General features: G+C 35.9%; 1 protein-coding gene and 1 non-coding gene across 2 annotated transcripts in view; both read left to right on the forward strand.

Annotated features, from left to right (window-relative positions):
* The window catches only part of LOC136863500 (microtubule-associated protein futsch), a 133,854-nt gene extending 111,848 nt beyond the window's left edge, over window positions 1-22,006 (forward strand). The window contains exons 7-8 of the mRNA XM_067139896.2: window positions 11-1,093; window positions 16,050-22,006. Coding sequence (XP_066995997.2) covers window positions 11-1,093; window positions 16,050-16,219 — 1,253 coding nt within the window. The 3' untranslated portion in view covers window positions 16,220-22,006. The remainder of the gene's footprint in view (window positions 1-10; window positions 1,094-16,049) is intronic.
* Window positions 2,152-2,228, forward strand: TRNAL-CAA (transfer RNA leucine (anticodon CAA)). The gene has a single exon. It is a non-coding gene; the product is annotated as a tRNA-Leu (tRNA).
* Window positions 22,007-27,252: the final 5,246 nt, after the last annotated feature.

Here is a 27,252-nt window from a genome sequence, read left to right on the forward strand (position 1 = left end):
AGCTCAGAAGGACATACGATGGATGATGACAGCGTTGATTTTGAAAGAGCTCTGTACGAACACAGAGCTGCCAGAGGTGAAGATCTGGCTGCATCCTCAAGTCCACTGACTACTCACCATTATGAAATTAAACAGACTGAAGCAAACGGTTCCCCAAGCTGCACAGTAAAATACGAACATCACTATTCATCATCAGGAGTAAACGGACAAAGATTAGCTGGAGAGCATAGCCTCCGTGAGTTTACTGAAGATTTTGGTAATGGGAATATTGCTGGTGCAAAACAATTTGAAGATGTGATGAATCGAAATCGTGATATAAAGCATGTATTAGAAGAAAAATATAATGGAAAATCTGATGATGGTTTTGCTAAATTTGACATGCCCCTCCCTTCAAGTTACAAGAAAGAAACATTCACTACAAGTTCCATAACTCCTGGTACAAAACTACCAAGTGGTACAGAAGAAAGAAAAACCACTGTCACTACAACTACGGTCATATCTTCATCCAGTGGTATGGAACATGATCCAATGTTCCATCATCAATTTCCAATGCCTTCTATGACTGGACAAACTTATCCCGAGCCTCCACAAGAATTTGGTCAGTCATCAGCTTCAAAACCCGAAGTTAAGAAAGATCCCATTGAAGGATGGGGCAAACCCTTGGGACTTCCCGCGCCTGCACCACCGCCCATTACAGATACTCAGGGTGATGTTAATATAGGTAACACGAACAAAACTACTCCCAAAAAGGAGAAGAAGGCAATGCAAATTAAGAAGAGTATGATTATGAATGAGAATAACAAAACATCTGGAGGACAAACAGGGAAGGATTCTAAAACAAAAAGTCCAGAATCTCCAGTTAAACAGAAAGGAGGTTCTAACAAAGAAATAGGTAGAAATACAAAGAGTTCAGTAAATCCTATATATGTAGACCTAACATACGTTCCACATCATGGAAATTCATATTACACTTCAGTGGAATTCTTCAAGAAGGTACGAGCACGATACTACGTCTTCAGTGGAACGGAACCCAGCCGAGAAGTCTACAATGCTTTACTTGAAGCGAAGCAAACCTGGGAGGATAAAGAATTAGGTAAGTACCGAAATAAAATATGTTTCTTAATTATTTTTGAGAGTGGTGTGTGTTTCTTCACGTGTGTGGATGTTTTTCATGGAATGCCTGTTTCTTTTCTAATAGTGCATAGAATTCTCAGTCAGTCACAAATGATCTGCATTTAAGCTGCCAAAGGTGGCAGATACCCTATATGTTGTTTTCCTAGTCTTTTCTTAAATGATTTCAAAGAATTTGGAAATTTATCAAATATCACCCTTGATAAATTATGCCAATCATTAATTCATCTTCCTATAAACTAGTATCTGCCCCAGTACACTTGAATTCCAACCTTATCTTCATTTCATGATCTTTAAAAACTCCAGTCATGCCTATTTGTCTACTTATGTCATCCCAAGCCATCTCTCTACTGACAGCTCGAAACATTCCACTTACAATTATGTAATGGGGATAATTCCACCCAATTAATACTACTTGTTACTTGTTGTTGTTATATGCATTAAAAATACACCATCTGCAAGACCAGTTTTGATCTACAATTGATCATCCTCGGCTGCTTGAGAACATAAGATAAATTAACATATACAAATCATTGAACATCACTTAATCCAATAGTGTAGTTAAAAACAGTAAACAACAATGATAACAGGTTAAAATCAATAAAATTTGATTGTCATGACCATAGATCCCTGAAGAAGTTTGTTACACTTTTGTGTTGGAGTTCTATATCTTCTTCATCATTAAACTGCGTTTGAAAGGTCCTGGTGTGTTACCAATGGAACACTTCATATCTTGTGTGATGCTTATGCTAGCAGGGCTGTCATGAAGCCAAAATGGATTAAATTGCCATTGTTTATGCTTCTAAAGTGGTACATATTGGCTTATGGAGATTGGTTGTCGTGTTCTATTAATTTAAGTTTTCTTGCTTAGGTAGTTGTGAAATTTGGTCGGTGAGGCCGGTGCTCAAAATCAAGACTATTATTCCATAGGATGATTCCACCTATTTCATCTGCATAATAAACAGCAAGAAAACTTACATTAATAGAACATGACAACCAAACAGAACAGAAATGGCCTAGGCCACCATAGCTCAATTGGTAGAGCAACCGACGCAAAATCGGGAGGTTGTGGGTTCGGATCCCACTGGTGTCCGGCTGGCCATTTTTGTTCTGTACTTAACATCTCTTCAACACATATTACATGTACATAACACGACCTAATACGTTGAAAGTCTGTTTCGATGACAACCAATCTTCACAAGCCAATCTGTACCAATTTAGAAGCATAAACAATGACAATTTAATCCATTTTGGCTTCAGAACAGCCCTGCTTGCACTAAATGTAATGCACCTCATTACCATATTCGACAAGTTTGCACTTCGCCAGCATAAGCATCACACAAGATATGAAGTGTTCCATTAGTAACACACCAGGACCTTTCAAATGCAGTTTAATCATGAAGAAGTTACAAAACTCCAACACAAACGTGTAACGAACCTTATCAGGGATCTATGGTCATGACAATCAAATTTTATTGATTTTAACCTGTTATCATTGTTGTTTACTATGTTTTTTCAACTACATTCTTAGATTAAGTGATGTTGAATGATTTGTATATGTTATTTTATCTTATGTTCTCAAGCAGCTGAGGATGATCGATTGTAGATTGAAACCGGTCGTGCGGATGGTGTTTTTTTTAATGAAAATATATTGTACTTGTAACTAGTAGTATTGATTAGGTAGAATTATCCCCATTATATAATTGTGAGATTCATCAATACAGACATGAAAATAATTAACTATAATATTCCACTTAGTTGGACTGTTCATCTCCATACTTCCAAGTCTTCATAACCCAAAGTTAGCAACATTTTCATAATACTACTCTCTTGTCCAAAATCACCCAGAACAAACTGTGGTGCTTGCCTTTGAATCTTTTCCAGTTCTCATATCAAGTAATCTTGGTCAGGGTCCTATACATTAGAAGTATACTCTAATTGGGATCTTGCCAGTAACTTATTCGCACTTTCCTTTACATCCTTACTACAACCCCACACCCCCAAAATACCCTCATAACTATATGAAGAAATATGTATCCTTTATTTACAATCATGTTAATGTGATTAGTCCAATGAAGATCTTTGCTTATATTACTGCCATTACTGTCATCCCATCAACACAGTAATTAAAAATGAGAGGACTTGTCCTATATTTATAGAAGGGTATAAAGATGTTTTCCTCAGTTTAATACAGCCTACAGTAGAAAACCAGTTTGCAAAACTTCAATCTATCCTTAGAATCAAAAGGGAAGACCATGTCACCAACATTGCTGTACTCGAGAAAGCGCATGCCAAGAGCATAGAATCATCCATCTTTGGTCATCAGCTTAGATGGATTGGCCATGTCCATCAGATGAGTGATACCAGATGTCCACGTCAAATCCTGTACGATGAACTTTGTTCCGGCACCAGACCTCATGGAGTCCCCATGAGGTGCTACAAGGACCAGCTTAAGCACGCTATGAAGATGACAAGTCTCAATCCACAAACCTGGGAAACGCTTGCTCAAGACTGTACAATTTGGTGCCGGATCATCCCTGCTGCTGCCAGTCTGTTTGAAGGGGAATAACACAGATGTGAAGAGGCCAGGAGGGAAGTAGGAAAACTCCATGCAGCACAACAACGTCCTCCTCCAACAATTCTATGCAATCTGTGTTGATGCTTATTCCATGCTAGAATTGGTCTGTTCAACCATCAAAAGTATATCCACAGACAGGAGTGAATTTATTGGAAGAAGTTCATTACTCAGAAATGAGTGAAAGCCACCGACGACAGCAACGATGACCCCTTGTGTGGGTTTCTAAATGTGAGCTGCTTAGTGGTAAATGCAGAACTTACTGAAAATATTTCTAATGCCATGGTATATTTATATACCATCACAAATCAAAAATACTGTGAAGTGGTTTGGAATTGAATCCAGGCTTTTGGCACATAATCTATTGATTATAAATTGTATACTACCACCTCCCCTACCCTGTTGACCAGCATTCTGGTGATGAAACTTTCTTCCATCAACAAGACTCAAACCAGCAAACTATGTTGTAAGAGCATAAAGACATGATACCTTAACTATCAATGCCACAGGCAGACTTTAAGAGGTAATTTTTTAAAAAATGGACTGGCACGTAACTGTTGAGTAAAATTGAGTTAAACCTAGGAAATTCCATATACTGTATTTACTACTTGTTACTGGTTTAGAACTAACTTCTTTTTCCTGTTGACTTTATGTCGCACTGGCTCAGAGATTTCATATATGGGACAGAACAGGACTAGGACTGGGAAGGAATCATGGCCTTAATTAACTGGTGTGAAAATCTGAAACCAAGGAAAAACATCTTCGGGGCTGCCAACAGTTGGGTTCAAACGAACCATTTCCTAAATGTAAGTTTGCAGCTCCATGACGCAAACTGCCCAGCCAACTCGCTCGGTCTGATTTTACTTCCCCTTTTTATTTTTAACTTGCTTTACATCGCACTGACACACATAGGTCTTATGGCAATGATGGGATAGGAAAGGGCTAGGAGTGGGAAGGAAGTGGACTTGGCCTTAATTAAGGTACAGCCCCAGCATTTTCCTGGTGTAAAGGTCTGATTCAGACAGTTGTGCCAGTTCCACTGAACACCAAACACAGACACACAGTTGTTAATTTCACATGAACTATTATAAACTATATCAACTAATTTGTTAAAATAGAAAATGAAAGAGAATGGCCATTCACATGAGAGAATGTTACATTCAAATGTACATGGCAAAACATCCGTCCATCCAAAGGTAACAGAGTGCAGCACCCCCTAATCAATCAGTGTGAGGAAAGGAAATTCACATCTAATATTAGATCCGAGAATCAGGTTAAGTGAAATTACAAAGCTAGGAACTAAGCATACTTGGAAGACCATTATTTTACAGTACATTGTAGTGTAGTCTTTTAGAAGCCATTAGGACATGTTTCTATTTGTTAAAAGACTAACAAAAATGCTAGATTTATAAAGGCAAATAAATTGTACGATCCTATATATACTCTAAGCAATAAAGTAATAATACTGGGCTGTATCTGTGTTGTGCAAAATAAACATATCCTATTTAATGATGTAATTGCTGTAAGTAATAGGTTAAGCATAGAATCCCCACAAGTCTCACAGGTACAAAAACTAGTGTTACTCTCTGATGTAATTGTCCCCTGTCCGTGGGGGTGTTAGAATAACACCCATGGTATCCCTGCCTCTCCTAAGAGGTGACTAAAAGGGGCCCCAGAGGCTCTCAATTTGGGAGTGTGAGTTGGCAACCACAGGGCTGAGTCCTGTCATTGCTTCCACTTACTTGCGTCAGGCTCCTCACTTTCATCTATCTTAACTGACCTCTCGTGATCAACTCTTGTTCTTTTAGGACCCTGACGGTATTAGAGCACTCAAGGCCTAGGGAGTCTTTCATTGTCACACCCTTTGTGGCCCTTGTCTTTTTTTGACTGATACCTTCAATTTTTGAAGTGGTGGATTCTTTCCATTTTTCTCTCTGATTAAGAAGATGGTTGCCTAGTTGTACTTCCTCCTAAAACTATAATCACCGCACCATCTCTGATGTAATTTCACTGCCACTTTCACTAAGGAGCACTTCATCATATCATTTAAATCTATACTTTCCTCATCATTTTCACACAAACAGTTAACTATCTGAGACTAGTTATTTATGCAGCAACCACGGAAAATGATCTGTTACATTATGATTGAGTTGGTTGAGGCAAGGTCGGACTTTCGAAATGAGTAACATAAACTCATCAGTTAGCCACGTTCAATCCGTACACTAGCTGCCTTTGCGGATCAGTGGTAGATTGTCAGCCTCTGGATCCCAAGATGGGTTCAAACCGGGCAGAGATAGGGATCCAACACTTTGAAAAAAGATATCACCAAAGGAAGAGAAGGGCTATGAAGGGCATGAAAATGAAAGACTCCCTGGGCCTCAAATGCTCTAATACTGTCGGTGTCAGAAAAGAACAAGAGTTGATCAAGCGAGGTCAGATAAGATAGATGAAAGTGAGGAGTCTGGCACAAGTAAGTGGAAGCAATGCCAGGACTCAGCTAAGGGCGGTATGCTCTGCCAACCCATGCTCCCGATTTAAGAGCCCCTTTTAGACACCTTTTTTGACAGGCAGTGTATACCGTTGATGTTATTCTACCACCCCTACCCACAGGCGGATAAGAGTCCCTCGGGCAATCACTGTAAGTGTTAATATGATGAAAGATCTTCATTGGGGTAATCACACAAACAGGATTGTTAATGTAAGTTACAGATCTCTTCATATGGCTATGAGAGTATTTAGGGGTTGCAGTAAGGTAGTAATGAAGAGGGCATATAAGTGTCTGGTAAGACCCAATTAGAGTATCATCCCAGTGTATGGGACCCACACCAGGACTGCTTGATACAAGAATTGGAAAAGATTCAAAGGAAAGCCGCATGACTTGTTCTGGGTGATTTCCAACACAAGAGTAGTGTAATGAAAATGTTGCAAACGTTGTACTGGGAAGACTTGGGAGTAAGGACACGAGCTGTTGGACTAAGCAGTATGTTCTGAGCTGTCAGCAAAGAGATGGAGTGGAATGACTTTAGTAGATAATTAGCTTGAGTGGGATTTTTAAAAGTAGGGAATCTCATAATATGAAGATATAGTTTTAATTCGAGTGGAAAGGAACTGGCCACCCTACTGTATGTAAACTCTGGCTCGGGCACACCTCTGCGGAGGTTCAGACCTGCCTTCAGGCAGAATATACCCTTTAATTGTAATTCAAGAGAACAAATTGGACCAAAGGCCAGCCTGCAAATGATTTAGCCATGGAGCTGGTCAAACGTAAACTCGCGTCCTCGCCCCGAGGTGATGCAGCTCTTTTGAGCCACACCTACAATGGAAGTGAGCCACATTTTAACCACTTACCAGTCCTCCTGCCATTCTTAAATCTCTGGCAGTACAGGTACCAAACCCAGGCAACAGACGATAGCAACTAATAATGCTAACCATTACACTATGGAGGCAGACAATCGATTCACTGATACTGTTAATTAGAAATATTATTATGCAGCATTGTGTTTTCAGTATGAAATATTTTATTTTATTTTTTTATTTATTTATTTTTTTATTTTTGCTTCAAGATAAGCAGCCAAATGTGAAGCATCAATGTTTAATGTTCCCTCTCCCACCCTATAATTTTTGTACTGACTACTCATTGAACCAGCCATCTGTGGCAATCTCCACTTGGCTTGTTTACTCACTGCTACTTCACAGATTCCATGTACAGATTTTACCTATCATGTCTTACCAGTGACACATATAAAATGAGGTAAAGTAGGTCCACCTATTCAGTACATAACATTATTGACAAATATTACCATATACATAAAAATCAGTTATATTGTCATTAAGACATTGATTAATGTTACTAGTTCCAACCATGCTTGGGTCATCGCCGGGCTGAGTGGCGCAGACAGTTGAGGCGCTGGCCTTATGACCCCAACTTGGCAGGTTTGATCCTGGCTCAGTCCAGTAGTATTTGAAGGTGCTCAAATATGTCAGCCTCGTGTCGGCATATTTACTGGTATGTAAATGAACTGTGGGACAAAATTCCAGCACCTTGGCTTCTCCGAAACCATTAAAAAGTAGTTAGTGAGATGTAAAAACAATAATATTATTCTTCTTCTTTCTTCATTATGCCCGTTTACAGAGCGCATTGGAACTTGTTAACCGTTTTTCTTTCTTCTTCTCCCAAAATCTCTTCATGAACTCGCTATGCTGTTTCTTGCTTTCTTCCATCCATTGTTTCCCTGTAGTTCCTTTAGCCTTTTCCATGAATGTATGCTTTGCAACCAGAGTTCCAAAACCCTTGTGATCCCTGATGGTATCTTCTGTGATGTTCATTTCTTTTAAGTCCTGCTTTTTTCCTCTAACCAGCTGATTTTGACCTTCTTTGAATTAATTATACCAAGCAGTGTTTTTTGCATGTCTAGTGTCATTCATTCTACAGATGTGGCCATAGAATTTCAATCATCACCTGTGTACGGTATCTGTGAACTTGTCGACTGCTTTGTACAAATCTACAGTTTTTCTTTTCATCCATATATCATTTACATGAAATGGGCCATATATTTTCCTAAGAATTTTTCGTTCTTGTTTTTCAGTTTCATCAATTTTAGAGTGGCCTCCTAGAAATGTGGTTTCTGAGGCATACAAATCTTCTGGAAGAACAACAGTCTTGTAATGCTGAAGTTTTGCATTTCATGACATTACTCTTTTAATGTAGTGATTCCATGTTATTCGGTATGCTTTCAGGAGTTTGGTGGCTCTTTCTAAATTAGCCTTCCTGTCCAATCTGGATGGTACAATGATTTCTCCTAGATATTTGAATGAAGAGACCTGTGTGATCATTCCATAATTTGTCTGTAGTGGGGATCTTTGGATATTCTGGTGTCCATTAGCCATGATATGAGTCTTCTCATACAATATTTGAAGGCCTGTCATTGATGCTATCTCATGTAACTTCTGTACGGCATACCTGGTTTCTTCACTAGTCTTGTTAAAGATAGCTAGGTCATCAGCAAAACCTAGGCACTTCACATTAATTCTTTGTCCCCGAGTACCAATGTTCAATCAATCAATCAATCAATCAATCAATCAATCAATCAATCAATCAATCAATCAATCAATCAATCAATCAATCAATCAGTCAATCAATCAATCCTGATCTGCATTTAGGGCAGTCGCCCAGGTGGCAGATTCTCTATCTGTTGTTTTCCTAGCCTTTTCCTAAATGATTTCAAAGAAATTGGAAATTTATTGAACATCTCCCTTGGTAAGTTATTCCAATCCCTAACTCTCCTTCCTATAAATGAATATTTGCCCCAGTTTGTCCTCTTGTATTCCAACTTTATCTTCATATTTTATTATTGTAAAATATTTGTGTAGTACTGGTATAGTAGAGGTATCCGTAGAAACTCTTACTAAAATTCTGTTGTTGTAATTAGGATAGGCTTAATTGCAGTTTGGAATTGATTTGTTCTTGTGTATTACTTTTGATATTCAGTAATTATACCTTTATACCTTTGATTTCTTTTCCCCATTTCCTGATAACTTTGTCTAACACTAAGTTTAAAAAAATCGGGGAGAGGCCATCTCCTTGTCGAACTCCTGTATGCACTTCAAAAGGCTCTGATAGTTCACCTAGAAACTTCACTTGAGATATTGTGTCTTTGAGAGTCTGATGGATTAATTCTGTGGTCTTCTTGTCCAACTTAGCTCTCCTGGGATGTCCACAACAGTTTGTCTGTCAATAGAGTCATACACCTTCTTAAAGTCCACAAAGGTGACAAATATGGTGGTACTGCGGCATGTGCTTAATATCATTTTCAGACTCCAAATTTGTTCAGAACACGATCTTCCTTTTCTGAAGCCTGCTTGGTATTCACCAATCAAAAGATCTGTTTGTTGTTCAACTCTGTTCAATAGCGCTTTAGATAGAACCTTGTATATAACTGGTAAAAGGGACATGCCTCTGTAGTTGTCGGGGTCCTCTCGATCGCCTTTCTTATGTAAAGGATGGATACTGACTTTCTTCCAGTCCTTCGGAATCATCATGGTCTCCCATATTTCTGTTAAGAGTGTATGAATTCTTCTGATGAGGTCATCTCCTCCTATTTTCAACATCTCTGCAGTTATACCATCGTTCCCAGGGGCTTTATTATTGTTGAGCAATTGGATTATCTCTTTTATTTCTGGAGTAGTTGGGGGCTGTGAGTCTGAGTTTGGTGGAGGTTTTTCAAACTGTAGTCTTTCAATTGGTGAATCGCAGTTCAGTAGATTTTGGAAATAGTCAGCCAGTATCTTGCAGTTCTCTTTACTGTTTGTCTTTAGTGATCCGTTACGTCAACGAAAACTTAATGTTGGTGGTTTGTACCCTGTAAGTCCTCACAGAATGTCTTGTAGAAATTCTGAGTGTTGTTTTTCTGGAATTACTATTATTATTATTATTATTATTATTATTATTATTATTATTATTATTATTATTATTGCTATTGCTATTGCTACTTGGGTCATCCTCAGCCATTACATAGTCAAAATTGGCACAATTAAAAATATCAAAACATATAAAACATCTAAAAATGATGACACTTTAAAAATGAGTCTGTGGTGAAAAAGTATCTTGAAGAATGTAACCAATGTCCATCAGTTGCAGTACTATATACAGGAGAAAATGTTGGAATGCTGTGATTTTCTCATAAAAATAAATAATACCATACATACATCTCTTGTGTTAGTTGTAAGAAATCTATATTAAGGTTATATGTTGGTAACTAAGGTGTATTATTCCTTGAAGAAATTGAGTCGATTGGTTTATCTCGTTTTTTTATTCTTTGAACTGCTAGATGTGTGTGCTTGGGCAATTGTTGGCAACAGTTCGCAATAAAAGATATGTGTGATGAAGCTGGTGTTTTTATCGTAAAATTTGCTTGCCTAAACTGGTGTTATGAGCTAAAATGAAGAGGTACCAACAGGTTATGGGCCCAGAGCGCCCAGAGCACCAAAACGCAACAGTACATTCCGAACAATATAAGATGAAATGGAGTAATGAGAATTAATGGATGAAGCAAGTTGTGACATTATTAATGAAAAAAATGGGGACCTCGTGGACCGGGGAAGAAACACTGAATAGGAATGTGGCTAAGCTTACAGTGAAGAACTATTTCTCGTGGGCATTGAAGGTGAAACAAGAATTGCTGTTGAAAGATGTGTAGGAATCAGTTTTAGGGTATGAGGATACGTCAGGTTGTCAATTGCCTCAGACAGAAACGAGACGACGAGCGCAAAAAAATGTGATTGCGTTAGCGGTTATTTTCAAATAAGTAGGAGAAAATTTTGAAAGTGATATTGCAGATATTGAATCAGCGATAAAAGGCATGAGAGAAACTGGATGACTTGTGCAATGACAGAGGGCTAGGGAATGGTATTATGACCTTTAAACAGTTAACTCATTTTGTGAAGCCCAAGGACATGAATGTACAAGAATACTTCGCAAAAATAAATCAACTGTGAAAGAGAACGAGTAAAGACGGATATGAGTTCACAGATCAACAAATTGCGGGAATTATCATTGAAAATCTTACAGAGGAATATGCAGTTTGTATACCTTCCTTGGAAGCTGATTTGGCGAAACTGACAATCTCGAAGGTGAAGGCGAGATTACTCACTGAGGAAAGCAGGAAGAAACTTCAGAAAAATGGAGGAAAGGCTTATGACGCTGGGAAACATGAGGAGGATGAAGCTCAACCCATGGCTGTGCAACAGAAATGATATATCAAGAAAGAAGACATGGGACGAGGGAAACAGTATAGTTGTTACAATTGTGGTAAACAGAGACATGTATCTAAATATTGTCGCAGTACCCAAAAGTGCTTCAATTGCGGTAAGTTGGGACATTATTCTAAAGTATGTCAAACAATAAAGAGTGACGACTCATCACAGGAGAGTAAATCAGTGAATGTGAGTGGAAATGTGGTAAGCTCGGAAATTATACACGTAGTAGATAAAGCAATGAGCATGAGAGTTTCTGTAGGAACTGAGAAAATTATAGATTGGCTGTTCAATTCATGTGCGTCTCATCACATGTGTCCAACAGAGGAGATGTTTATAGACACGTCAACAAATGTGACTGGGAATGTAGAAATAGGAGATAACAGTAAGCTGAATATTAGATGTATAGGTAAGGTAAAATGAAATGGCGTATGGCTTTTAGTGCCAGGATGTGTCCGAGGACTTCGGCTCGCCAGGTGCAGGTCTTTTGATTTGGACTCCCGTAGGCGACCTGCGCGTCATTATGAGGATGAAATGATGATGAAGATGACACATACACCCAGTCCCCATGCCCGGGGAATTAACCAATTATGTTTAAAATTCCTGACCCTGCCGGGAATCGAACCCGGGACCCCTGTGACCAATGGCCAGCATGCTAACCATGTAGGTGTTTCACAGGCATCAGGCAAAGGCAGAAAAGTTACATGGCGTAGGAATTAATGTAGTACAATCTGACAGTGGTACAGAGTACACATGTAGCGGGTTTCAAGCACAATTGCAAAAATGGGGTATTACTCATAGGAGGTCTGTACCGTACACTCCACAACAGAATGGATTAGCAGAGAGGCAGAATAGAACGATATTTGATACTGTTAGATGTCTATTGATCCAGTCTGGGTTGCCAAAGGAATTTTGGGGAGAAGCAGTAATGACTGCAGTCTATTTAAGAAATAGGTGCCCATCCTCAGCAATAAATTTTCAGATACCGTATGAACTGTGGTTCAATAGGAAGTTGGATGAGGAAGAAATAGGTAGATTGAAAGTATTTGGATATCAAGCATGGGCTGTGAGAGTAGACAGCAGGAAGTTAGATCCCAGAGCAGTGTCATGCATTATGATAGGGTATGAGGCAGGTACTAAAGATATTTAGATTATGGAGTCTTGAAAGGAAAAAAGTAATAGTGAGGAGAAATGTGGTATTTGAGGAGCAGATATTTCTCTTTAAAGTGGAAGGTCTTGGAATCGATATTATAGAAAAGATAAACATACCAAAGGCAGAGGGTAGTGAAACATACTTTGACATATTGTGCATTGAAGATCCAGAGATAAAATTAGGGACTGAGTTAGACACAGAGTAGGATGGAGAGGAAACATTCACTGATGAGTAAACGACCAGGCAGGAACAATTAGAGGTTGAGTCTATAGCAATACAAGAGCCAGGGAATAATCTGAAAAGGTCAATAAGATAGAGGAAAGGAAAGACTTGTGCAGTTTGTAAGGCAGTGATGGAAGTTAGACATGGGAGTGTAGTGGAACCTAGAACAGTTGAAGAGGCTATGTCAAGCCAAGAGTCTGATAACTGGATGGAAGACATGAAAGTGGAGATCAATGAGATGAGAAAGAAAGATGTTTGGGAAATTATAAAAATACCAGATAATATCAAGGTAATTAGTTCTAAGTGGGTGTTTTCATTGAAATATGACAGTATGGGTAACATTCAGAAATATAAGGCCAGGCTGGTTGCCCAAGGTTTTAAGAGGCAGATGAACCTTAGTTGCGATGAAACATTTAGTCCTGTTATAAACAGGAAAACAATGAGACTGTTGATAAGTATTGCAGTACATAAAGGTTGGACTGTAGAACATCTAGATGTAACTAGTGCTTACTTAAATAGTGAAATCAGTTGTACTGTATACATGGAACAACCAGAATTGTTCATAGAAAAGGATGTCCAAAACTATGTACGTAAATTGAAGAAAAGTATCTATGAACTACCGAATTTGAGTAAAGACTGGAATGCTTGTGTTGATACTATAATAAGAAGGCTAGATTTTAAGAGATGTGTCAAAGAACCATGTGTGTATGTAAAGGAGAGTTGTATCATTAGTTTGTATGTTGATGAAATAATTGTAATAGGTAACAAAGAGGTTGTTAAGATGGTAAAAATAAGGCTGGCAGATGAGTTAGAGATTAAAGATCTAGGGAAAGTGACAAACTTACTGTCAATAAAAATAGAACAGACAAAAGAAGGGGTTATGTTGAGACAAAGTCTGTACATAAGCAAATTACTTGCTGACTTTTCCATGAGTGACCGTAAACCGAGTAAGACTATTTTAACAAGTAGATATACAGCAGCTGAAAATGATGAGCAGGAATTTGATTGTACCATCTATTGCAGTACAGTAGGAAGTTTGCTATATTTGTCAAGTAATACTAGACCTGACATTGCGTTTGTGATAAGTAAAGTTAGCCAAAATTGTCAAAAACCTAAGATTAGAGATTGGAAAGAGGTGAAGCATATCATGAGTTATCTATGTGGTACTAGAGATTTAAAGTTATGTTTTAAAAATTGTGTAGAGTCCGTACAAGTATTCTGTGATGCGGATTGGGGAGGAGGTACTGAGTCAAGAAGATCAGTGAGTGGGTATGTAACCACAGTGGCAGGGGGAGCAGTGTCTTGGCACAGCAAGAAACAGAGTTGTATTAACTTGGATGAAAGATTTGCTGGAAAGGTTTATGGATACACCTTGTCAAGTTTCTGCTGACAATGCAGCAGCAAAAACAATAATGTGAGTGAAAGGTTAAAACATATTGACATCATGTATCATGTATGTAGCAAACTAGTAGAAAAGGGGTTCAGTGAGTTTATATATGTAGCATCAGAGAGATTTTCTCCAGACTTGTTCACAAAGAATTTTTTTTTTTTTTTTTTTTTTTTTTTTGAGAAAAGGGGGAGTGTTGGAATGCTGTGATTTTCTCATGAAAATAAAAAATATCATACAAATATATCTTGTGTTAGTTGTAAGAAACTTACATTAAGGTTATGTGTTGGTAACTAAGGTGTATTATTCCTTGAAGAAATTGAGTCGATTGGTTTATCTTTTTTTTTTTTTTTATTCTTTGAACTGCTAGATGTGTGTGCTTGGCCAGTTGTTGGCAACAGTTCACAATAAAAGACTTGTATGATGAAGCTGGTGTTTTTATCGTAAAATTTTCTTGGCTAAACTGGTGTTAAGAGCTAAAATGAAGAGATATCAACAGAAAATGTTTGTTAAATCGATTGGATCCAAAAGACAGTCAAGTGGGTGTTATTATCCCTGTTGAAATATGTATTCGAAGAAATGATCGAGTTTTATTGGCAACATCTCCTACAAGATGTCGTTTCAACCGTATATATTTTAACACAGTTGATACGTCATGTTATGGGTGTGGAATAAATATCCCTCTTGGATGATTGTGCTTTCACACTCAAGGCCGTCATAGTCCTAATGGTGTATAAGAAGAGGATCCATTTTGGTTTTAAACACTCAAATATTCGAGATTAACCATGTTATAATATTCAAAACTGTTAATTTACAGTATTTTTAACATACTTTCTGTGCATTGTCATCATTTTAGATGTTATAGTATAACATTTTATGAGATCATTGTTCAACATTTTATTCTATAGTTTATAAGATTAGAAAGATCCCATATCCAATAATTTTAAGATTGATATATGCTGATGATGCCCATGAAAAAGGTGAAACATGTACCTATAACTTTTAAATATTATGTATAAATTTTAACCACATGAAATAGTGGATTGTATTGTATTGTATTGAACAGGTGGATCTATAAATATTATTATAATATTTGTGATATACTTAATCTTCAATATGGAACCTGGATGAGAATAGTTACTTGTAACATACCACTTAGTCAAGCAGCTCACCTATTCTGGATATACACATTTGATCCATTCGTAGATGTCCCCTCAGCGAATTTTTAAGTTTGCCAAACATTTTTCATTACAAGTCATAGTATAAATCAAGATTAAGACTGTTTCCTACAGCATGAACCATACAGTACCAATTTAACAAACATTTTCTCACTGCGCCTGATGGACAATGTGGACATTGATATCAATCTTCAAGATATTTTTTACCACAGACTCATTTTTAAAAGTGTCATCTTTTTTACATGTTTTATATGTTTCAATGTTTTTAATTGCACCAATTTTGACTATGGTATGTAATGGCTAAGGATGAAACTAGTGCCATTAATTAATATCTTAGTGGGAATATAACCAATTTTTACAAATGTGCATATTTATATTTATCATTAATATTATGTACTGAATAGGTAGACCCATTTTACCTCAATTCACATACAACAACTGTCAATACGGATCATTATGAAGTTTATATCATATGATAGAAGACTTCAGTCATCATATTGGCAATCTCTGGTTTAGAATTTTGAATAGATGCTCGAGTAGGTAATTTTGAATTGATTGTGTAAATGGTAGAGCTGGATGTAGCAATATATAACCATTTATCATTTGTATTAATGTGTGTGTGTTTCTGTACAATGCTTTATCTCTTTTCAGAGGTAACTATCATTCCCACTTATGACACGGACACTCTTGGCTACTGGGTTGCTGAAAATGAGGACCTTCTTGCCAAATGCAAGATCGACTTATCTCCTTCCGCCAGCCGATGTACCATCAACCTTCAGGACCACGAGACGAGTTGTTCAGCATATCGCCTGGAATTCTAAAGACATTATCTGTGTATGAATCCAAACGTCCTTTTCCATCAATTACTTTAAGGAACTGTCCATTTTTTCATCTATGAACATTTCATACGTGCTATTCATCATGCTAATTAGATATAATTTGTATCATGATAAAAACTAATGCCCTCCAGTATGCAAAAAGACACTCCATCACCCAAAAATGAAAATATGTTCTTGAAAATTTGTCACACTGATTATCATACATATAATAAGCATACTTAAAATTAATATCCTTTAAATAATTTTGGAAAAATTTTAATGTGGAACCTGAAAAATGCCCCCCAATTTTATTATTTTCAGTCCAAGTAACAGTCAGTCATGTTTCAGATGTCATTACTGAACTGTCAGCTCCAGCCTATTGTTAGTATTCTTTTAAGTCTTTTATGAGAATAGTTGCAGAACATTTTGTCAAACACAAATAATAAATTAATAAAGCTAAATTTTAGCAGTACACCATTTAAGCTATGCTGCGGACAGGAAATTTGACAAACTATAGAGATTAATTCATTTGGAGTGCAAAGGACATACTTATCTTACACAGAAGACTTTTTAATAGGATAGAACTTTTCTAGAGAAATTAGAAGACTGGAATCCTTACACTATCAAGTGTTAGTAAATCAGTGCTAATGAACAATTAATTCTATAACATTATGTCATTGAGACTATCATTTTGAATCCCGATGTGTAAGTTAATAACCATTAGAAAGACCTCAGAGGTACCATAAGGAAATGTTTCTATTTTAAAGCATTATGGTCTCTGCAGTTGGTACATTTTAGATTATAACATGAATGGACTTCATGAGTGTGTTTAATAAGACAAGTTTTTACATTACAACACACATCTAGTACCTGATATTACCTTACATAGTAACTACCATCAACTCTGATGGAAACATTTCATTTACATCAGCAATTATACACAAATACCAGTCCTTCACATGTCTAAATGTCAGTGTATAACTCCATAACTTCAGGAAATCAAATGATATAGCCTAAGAGAAAAATATTAATTTAATATTTTTAAAAAGAAGTTCTAATTGTTAAAGAACAAGGTGAAAAAGTTACACCATATTGATGGCTTCACTGATAGTATCACAAGCACAAAAGATAAAGAAAAAAACAGTTTCTTTACTGCAGAAGAAAGAAACAATATGATCCAGACATAGAGATACAGGTTGCTTCTTCCACGGAGTATGTAACCAGCTTGCATCAGGGCAAGGATGGCAAGGAATAACCTCTGTGAGTGTTGTTAATGTGTGTCCTCCCACGATGATTTTCATTTGCCTACGTATAACAATACATGTCAACATAAATGGATATACAATTTCCTAATTGTTCAACATTGTGTGGTGCTGTTTCCTTGCTGACTACCGAGTGCTTGGTCGACATCTTAAAAGGAGAGAGCTGACTTATTTACAAGAACACATTAAAAGAAATCACATGTTATACGATTCACCACTTTCACATCATGTACTTCAAGAGAGATATTTATTTGTGCTGTAGTACGATAATTAAAAAGTACTGTTTAAAAGAAAAGAGTTCACAATGGACAACAGAGAGAAATCAAGGGCTTTTATTTTAAAATCAAATATGCCATCTTTATGCATGAATTAATTTGATGGTTTTAAAATAATATGTACAGTACATATTTTTTTCTATGAAGGCAGCCATTGTGGGCACTTTTCATCTTATATACTCATTATTATTAATAATTACTTGTTCCTATAAATTGGACCCCCATTATCCATGAAATTTATGTCTAAAATATTATCTATTTGAGAAAAGTGGAAAAATGTCACATAAATATAATAAAACCTAGTTTTGATCCAAGTGTAAAGAATCATAATGAAATAAGAATTTTAAGAAATGTTCTGAATCCTGTTTACTTAAATTATTGGTATACAAAATCTGTTAGCAAATCTCCTTAATGCTTTATTATGTGTTCAGTACACTGTTTGAACAGAAGATCCCGTTTTTCCCCGGAGACAGAGGTATTCCTAACTCGAAGGGTATTAAGTTTGGTTAAATGTATTGTATAAAGTATTTAAACTTAGAAATAAATCATGTAACTACGATATAATAAGTACCATAATTAATTAATGAGATTGATTGATGAATTAATTAATTGTGGAGTGACTGTGTATGTATTTACTGTGTTGAATCTCACCCTGAACTCCCAAAGTATCATGTACTTAAAAAAATGAACATTTCCAAGAATCCCTTTAAGAAAAAGGAATGAAAGAATGGTGAACAATGTTTATTAAATTTTATTTTGCTATATTATAAGATGCTCTTTAATTTAAAAGACAGTAGATTTTGTGTGCATTTATTCTATACCACAATTTATTATAAGTATTATTTTAATACTAGAATAACGTTCTCTATTTTTAATCTCTCTGAAACAATTAAAGTGAAATGCATAGTAAAATTTCATCCTTTCTGAATTGATGACAGTTATATGTGATACAGAAGTGAATAGTTTATTTTACTATGTTTTTTCGAGAGGGGGATTCTTTCTGAATGGAACAAGTATTGGTTTATGAGATGAGACGTTGTTTTAAATGAAGAAACTTGTTAAGTGTTGAGACAGAATAGAATTTTTTATATCGACTGTGAATGAACAGATGTGAACTTAGGTTTTTGAAGCGTAATTAATATTTTACAAAACTGTATATTCAGAACTATAATGTTGCTAAGAAATGCTCAAAATGTAATGTTTTAAATTTGGACCTGTGCATAGAATTTTGGTGCAGACGGATAAAGGGCTTGATGTTGATTGTTTCTTATATTTTAACTTTCATACGGAGAAGATATTATTCAATTAGAGGGTAAATTAGTCATATTTACAGTTGACTAATGGATTTTGTTCAGGATTTCACTCCTCAACAGAACACATTACTTCAATATATACTCATACCTCTCTTTAACACATTGAAACCAGCTGGTAAAATATCTGAAATAATCAACATCAACTTTTTGATAACAGAAAAATTAATAACAGCAGCAGTTAAATACTTCACTTGAAAATTTTGAATTGAGCGAAATTAACAGTCCAGACTATTAGGTACCATACGGTATAATTGGAAATCTTCCTGAGGAGAATAATTACTCCTTCTGAATTGTCAGGATATCACATAGTGAGTAGGTGAAGAGATTGAAATTCAATATAAGATGGAGAAACGAATTATATCCGAAAGGTAACAATAATAAATATCCTAACCTTTTTTGTACTTAGTGTGACATGTTAGATGAATGATGTGTGCAGATCCATGTTTTGCAATATATCAAATGTTTTGTTTTCTTGTCCTTTTGTTTTTGATGTATTGTCAGTGTATTTATTTAACAGCTATGTCATATTCTTTAATATTATTTCAAATATCATTAGACATATTTTAATTATACTGAACCCATATGCATCATCATTTTGAAGGAGGCCTAATTTAATATACCTACTTTAAGTATCCAATGGCTGGTAATAAGTGATTTGGGATCATAAAAATGAAGTATATGAACATATCTCATGGAGACAAAGCATGACAAAATGGGAAAAACTACTTTAAGTTAGAAATATCAGCTGAGAATTTAATGCTTTGTTCCATTTTATCTGGAAATATACTCCTGTAAGTTTGTGAGAACACCTTGTTTAAAGTCATTTTATGCTTGTTTTGTTTTTCCAAGTAACAATCATTTGAATTAAGAGGGAATTTATTTTTTCTCCCTCACCCTAGACTGCATAGCATTTATTTTTTATGTATAATATGTAGTTTAAGAAAGGTACTTCCATAATCCTTTTATAAGACTTCATTATTTATTTGAGTGATAGTATGATTGGATTGCTTGCATGTTGGTGAAGACATTTTAAGTCTTCAACACCAAATAAAAGAGAAACAAAATCAACTGTACATTAAAATTGAATATATTAGAAAAGTGGCTGTTATCGTGAACTGTTATAATTCTAGCGTGGAATATCCTCCCACTGGATCAGGAAGAACGAGCTTCTTATAAAATAATAATGTTAATATTCTAAGCTGAATAAAGCTAAGTTAGGATTGAAATGGTGCTAAGATTACCTAATAAATGCCTTGTTAAAAATAAAGAGATGATCTCTGTAGATCCTACATGGAAGTATAGGGCTACTATTCCCTATTTTATTCCTTCTAATACATAATCTTTGCAATATTTACATTGAGAATGACTTCCTTTCAAAGACTTATATCCTCTTGAAAACTGCTCTTTCTGAAAGTGATTTCACTTTACTTTTCTCTATACAGTACTCTTAAACTTAGATCTCCTATTGAACTTTAAAGTCCTTATGAAACAGGGAAAACATCTATTTACAGTAATGTTCCCCCTTCAAATATTAGCAAGCAAACAACATCCAGTTGGCTTTAATGCCAGGAGCAATATTCTATTCATGACAGCTTCCATAGAAAATGTTAACAGAACTTAAGCTAAATGCACATCAAGTACATCCTGCCAAAGAAATTATGGACCACATGTGCCAACAAACACCCTCCCAAAGCAGGACTTCTTTTAAAAATAATGACTTTCTGAGTTCAGCTTTATACCAGAAAAATGATATTTTCTGGACATTCTAAAACCTCTTCAATAAAATATACAGATTTTATCATATTTATCACATTTTGGGCGTAAACTAAAGGAACTATTTCTTATAAATATTTTTTATTTTATGAGTTCAGTTGGTCAGAATCTATCCCATATGTCAACACTTACTATCAAATACCTCCTTTTAAGCAAAATATATTAACTTTTGAGCAAGATTTTGTGGAAAAAAGATTGCTAGTTCTTTGCTGAGTTGTTTCCTTGTTAACAATGAACTGGAATCAAATCTACAACAATATTTTGTCACCAAACAGAAGCATCTAAATAAATATCTGTTATAAATTTAATCAAACGAATTTTTCCTTTAAAAGAAAATTATTGAACCAATCAGGTAAAACATGGGCACATATTCCCTTCTTTTTTTTTTTCTTTTTGGCTAGGTGTGCATTAATAAGTGAAATCCTTAGCAGTTCTTTCCAAAAAAGAGCAAAACTAGACATGCAAGAGAGATTATATAAAATTCAGAAGATCTAGTTTCTGTGATTATTTGTGTTAACTCACTGTGATATATTTTTTTCTTTTAACCATATTCATAGGACTATATTATTAATGTAGTTTTCTTTTAAAGTCATACTTCAATAGAAATTTAAAGAAATCTTTAAAATCTTTGATTCCAATAATATTAGAAAATTTAATGATTAGTACGGAAGAAAATTGGGAATCCTAGTCTTAGACATTAAAATGTTAAGATTCTCTATGAGAATTTGCCATGTAAAATCTTCTCTGGTCTTGAAGTGAGAACAGACGTCGTGTAGGTGTTAGAGGGGAGACTTTACATTATCGCTGGCCTTGTAGGTTTTAAGTAAAATGTTTCCTTTTTTACTCTCATAATTTATTATTTATTTTGGTTACTTCCATGGTAAAAGAAAATAAAGCCTGTCTTTATTCTTGCACCTCGCTTTGTAATTTAAGTATCTTCATTCTTTTGCCTACATTATTTGTTATTTATTATTCAAAATTGATAAGAACCATTTTGGAATAATATTATGTGAAATGCCACAGCACATATATTTGCTTAGCGTTGGAGCTTCTAGTCAGAAAGTTTGCTCTGTGCTTGTTCTGAAGACACTGCTGTGTAATGTATGGGTAATGTATGAGAACTAAGTAAAAATGGAATAAATAAAATAAAAATGGCAAAATTATAAACTTGTCTTGTTTATATTTATTTCTAGAACATTCCATTTCCAACCTAAAAATAATTAATAATGTTAAAATACTAAAATATAAGTCTGTCTTCAACAGTTGAAGTCAGTATGCAAAATGTAACTGAAATGTTGAAATGACCATGTGTTGTGGTAGTGCTGGTGGTAATTATTGTTTTAACAGGAAGTACAACTAGGCAGCCATCCTATATTAACATTAATCAGAGGGGGAAAATGGAAGTCACTTCACAAAATGAAAGTATCGGTCAAAAAGGACAAGGGCCCAATAACGTAATAAACAACAATAAATACATCACAACATATCACTTTTTTTAACATAATGTACAATGTCAATGCTACAGAAAACAAGAAGAGATAAGATCCAGGATGAAGAGATCCGTCATAATACACGAGTAAAGTAGTTGCTGAGCGAAAATGTAAGAACATCAAGACTCAAACGGTATGGCCATGTAAGAAAGATGTATCAAATGAGAACAGCTAGAAAATGGCTAGAAAAGGAACAGGAAGTCAAAAGACCAAGAGGACCAAGGAAACTGTGGATCAGTCAAGTAAATCAGGAACTGGTAGAAAGAGGAGTGGAATGGCACCAAGTGAGAAGGAAGAAATATACCTGGATAGACAAAGATGGAGAATGCTCTTGTACTGCACCCGGGTGACTGGAGACAGTTAAAGGATGATGATGATGATGATGATGAATGTACACTGTACTGAACAACACTTGCCTCTAATGATACAAAAATCATAGTACTTAAATGTAGACATGCCTTGAAACTGAAGAACTACCCATGACCTGCATCTTGATAATTTGTGAATATAGCTTTAAATGTTTCCAGTTGAGAAGTTTCTTGGACAGTGACTTTGCTCTCTCATACTTCTTGAAATGATTTGCAGCAATACTATTTAACACTGCTTTCAAGATTTTTTTTTTTTTTTTGAAGCAATGCAAGCTCATTACTGCACTTATTACACTTCTCTACCCTTTCAAATCTTTCTCCTAAAAAGATTATGCGGTTTGTAGACATGATATGAGCTTTCGGGCTTATGTTGTGCCAAGAAAACAAGGTGAAACTCTTCATGTTTCACACAGAACTTCGCTCTGCAACTTCAGAAGGAAATCTCAACTGTTCACAACATAGTAATCTACAATAACTAAACACTCCAGGTCTAGGATTATACAGAAAGCTGTGGAAATAATTTAAAATCCTAACAATTTCAACAGGGACACTATCAATTAAATAAAACGTGATTGCCGGCCATTAAGAATTTACGTTGGTAGTTCTCTTCCCTGTACTTTCTATATTGTTATTTTGTTTCAGTTTTTCCAAATTCATACATTCATCAACACCAGTTGGTTCACTCCAAGCTATGTGTCATGTGTTAACCAGTGTGTACACCAGTTATACCCCCACCCTCTCTCTCTCTCACACCGTCTCATATCATTATCATCCTCTGGTTCTCTGTTTTCTCCACATACTTTCTTTCCATTCTTTAGTTCTGTTCTATTCTATCCTGGTGTCTTTCATTGAACTTTTTTTTTTAGTTTCTATTTATTTCTTCTACCACATTTGTCCCTGATTCGTCTGATGTCCTCGCTGATACTTCTCAAGCACACACGGTGTGATATAACATCTTAATTTGCCGGGCTGAGTGGCTCAGACGGTTAAGGCGCTGGCCTTCTAACCCCAACTTGGCAGGTTCGATCCTGGCTCAGTCCGGTGGTATTTGAAGGTGCTCAAATACGACAGCCCCGTGTCGGTAGATTTACTGGCACGTAAAAGAACTCCTGCGGGACTAAATTCCAGCACCTCGGCGTCTCCGAAGACCTTAAAAAGTAGTTAGTGGGACGTAAAAACAAATAGCATTATTATTATTAACATCTTAATTGGAACTTAATGTTGTTGTCAGCTCCTGCTTGTAGCGCTGTGCCAGCATACAGTGAGCCACCTGGTGACGAACGAGCGTACCACTACAGCTCCAATGGTAAAGCATTCATAAATTCAAACCCTCATTATTGCAGAGGACTTCCTTGTGAACAGTGGAGGTTTTATTCTGAAGACATGGAACAAAGTTCTCTGCGAAACGTAAAGAGTTTCACCTTTTCTTGACACAGCATAAGCCCAAAAGCCTACATCATGTCTACAAGTATGGGCCGTGAAAGCATCAATGTTAATATAAAATCATGAGGAAGGAAACTGCAGCTACCACAAAATCAGAAACAATTTTCAGGGATGCCACAAAATATGTCTGTGGATATCACAGTCCTCCTCAGTCCTAGAAGCAAATCAAGCTTAAAGTGGGAGTTGTTCCAGCTGGAGAAGAAATCCATTGCAAGCAGCTGTCAAAATAATTTGTTTCCTCTTCTGCCACATGTACCAAAAATCCTGCTACCATTGCTGTGGAAATGGTTGGTAAGGTGGCCACCAATTCTGAAGGTATTAAAACAGTTTAGCACTGTTGAAATTCTAATCGAAGTAATTATTGAAAATAATTATTTTTCTTTTACCTTCAATAGGCGTATCCAATATTTGAATGACATGATCAGGAATGTCTGGGATGGATGGTGCAGTGGAATCTCTAGCTGTTTCGCATTATTTTATGAACCCTGTTTTGGTATCTGCAGGTTCAGAACCAGCTCTCAGCTCAACATTACCATTCCTTGAAGCTGCAATAATACCAGTTTGAAGTGTCTTTTCAATTGCATACATGCAAGATCTTATATCCATTTCATCTTTGTACCCTCCTTTTGTCTCAAATGACCAAATAAAAGCCTGATGTCATCGCTGGTCAAATTCCTAGTCAAGACATAATGATATCCAGTACGAATTAAATACCGTATATGATGCAGACAACTATAGACAAAGTAGTTAATTGTAGCACCTTGTGGGACTCTCTGGTAAATCTCTGGACATTTTCAGGTGCATAGGACAGACAATCATTCGTAAGCCAATTTAGTCTTTCATCATAGACTTTACAAAACACAAGCTAGTTTTCATTCCTGGAGTGGATGCCATGCTTCAGACTGCAGATGTCATCTAGGTCAAACCACTTGTGAAATCTTTCTCCGAAATTGATTGTTTCATAAAAACTGCCCTGATCATTCATTCTCACTGAACAGATAATCTCTAAACTCTTCATACCTGCAATTGTTTCCAGGAAAAATACAGCCTTGGTTCTTGCAACATTCTTCATCTTCTCCAGATTAGTTGGATAGTTAGTTGTGTTCCTCACTAGCTTGAATAAGAGCCCTTATTGTAGCCTGCACAACAGTTTGTCACTGGTGATAATGTTTCCATTGGCTTTAAAGCTTTTACTAATGCTGTGACCGCACATTCTTCATCACATGGCTTGGATGAAAACTCAAAAAGAGTGGTCTTTCCTTGTATAATGGGTGTAGTATTTCATGAGTCAGTGTACCATTTGCTTTACATAGACATTCAAACATTGAAATGTTAACTGGTAATTATCAGCCACAATGTGTAAATCACTGAAAGCACTCTTTTTAACAGCTCTAATAGCATCTAGCATCAACCATTCTTGTTGCTCCACAGTGAGACCATAAGTGAAATAATATGACACTGATAATCTGTAAAAATGTTAATATCCCTTTAAATAATATGCATAGCAACATGTTAACCAGTTTGTCCTCAATGCTGATAGAAACTTTCTCTGTGTCACTCTTCGCAAGAAACAAATCCTATCGTATGGAAGAGCCGGTTTTATTGCCAACTCATCAATAATCAAAGAGCCTACCTTCTCACAGGCATTGCTTAAAGATTTATTTTCTGCTGTCAGCCTAGCTTTAACCAGAGATGTTATGCCTGTTTCCCCATGAGAGTACTCAGTTGAGGGTATCAGTGCCTTTTGATGAGGTAGATGCAAATTTCCCATCCCCCTTAAAAATCTATAGCTTGATGGTCACCTTGATGACAATAACACACACAATTTTATGGTTTGGAATATCAGTTGGAGTTTTATGATATTTTTTTGAGGTTTGAACACTTGCATGGAGTGACACTTGCACAGAGCCTTTCACTCTACCTGATAGTATGTGATGAGTCAGAAATAGGATGGTGACACTTGCTTGGAACTGCGATTTTCATATACTCTGGTACTAAAAGACATGTACAGTACATCAAGTTTTTCTTTGTAATCGCAGTAGTGAATTTAGATGCAATTTATAAGTAACTGTTAATTTTATAAATCGTAAGAGACATTTAGCCAACTTTGCACCATTTCCAGGAAACACTTAATGTAAGTTCGTCAAGTTATTTCTTTATAATGCTGATTCAAAATATTTACATATTTACATGATTATCTAGTGATATTCTATTGTCAAGATTTCTTTCTTTATTCTGATTCAGAATATTCTTAGAATATTCTTAGAATATTTAGATGATTTACTAGTCCAGTAACATTCCTGTTATAGTTTCACTGCAGTTTCTAAGCATAAGACAAGCAAACAAGGAATGATCTTAGTTTGCCATAAACTTCAAGTTTTTATGGCCTTTGAAATCCTCTCATTCACTCCTGATTTATTCCTTCTTTTCCCATCAATATTAAAAACTATCCTGTCTAATTGGGGACCACAGTATTTTGCATCATTTCGAATCATTTTGCATCAGTGAATATAAATTTGGGTTTCTTACAAAATTGTACAATGAGATTCATAGCCTGTAATATAAATTTGGGTACACTTTCAAAATGTAACTATTTTATTCTTTGATTCCAGCCTTCAGAAACGTTATTGTTCCGGTACTGCCTTCCACAACAATTCCACATACACCTTGGCATATGCTCATTATTCAGTCACTGATAGATGACATACTCATAAAACACCTGTAGATTCTGGTATTCAGGCGTGCTGTCCTGAATATATAGCCAACTATCATCAGTCATTTCCAGGGAAACATGCACTAGTCCTGAACATATTCAAATGTGAAGTTGAATTCCTTCATTTTCTCTGTATGCAGCAATATAAAAATATTTACATATTTACATGATTATCTTGTGACATTTCTTGCCGAGTTTTCTTTATTCTAATTCAAAATATTTATATACTTAAAATATATTCATGATTTATTAATCCAGTAATATTTCTGTTAGAGTTACACTGATTAAAATGGCAGTTGCAACCAAACAGCTAGGCTTCAGGAAATAGTGTTTTAGCTGATTAGATGATGGTGATTTTGAAGTCCATTGTAAGTGTCCCAGGATTCCAATCTGGTACAT

This window comes from Anabrus simplex, chromosome 1, assembly GCF_040414725.1.
Source record: "Anabrus simplex isolate iqAnaSimp1 chromosome 1, ASM4041472v1, whole genome shotgun sequence".
Classification (NCBI taxonomy): domain Eukaryota; kingdom Metazoa; phylum Arthropoda; class Insecta; order Orthoptera; family Tettigoniidae; genus Anabrus; species Anabrus simplex.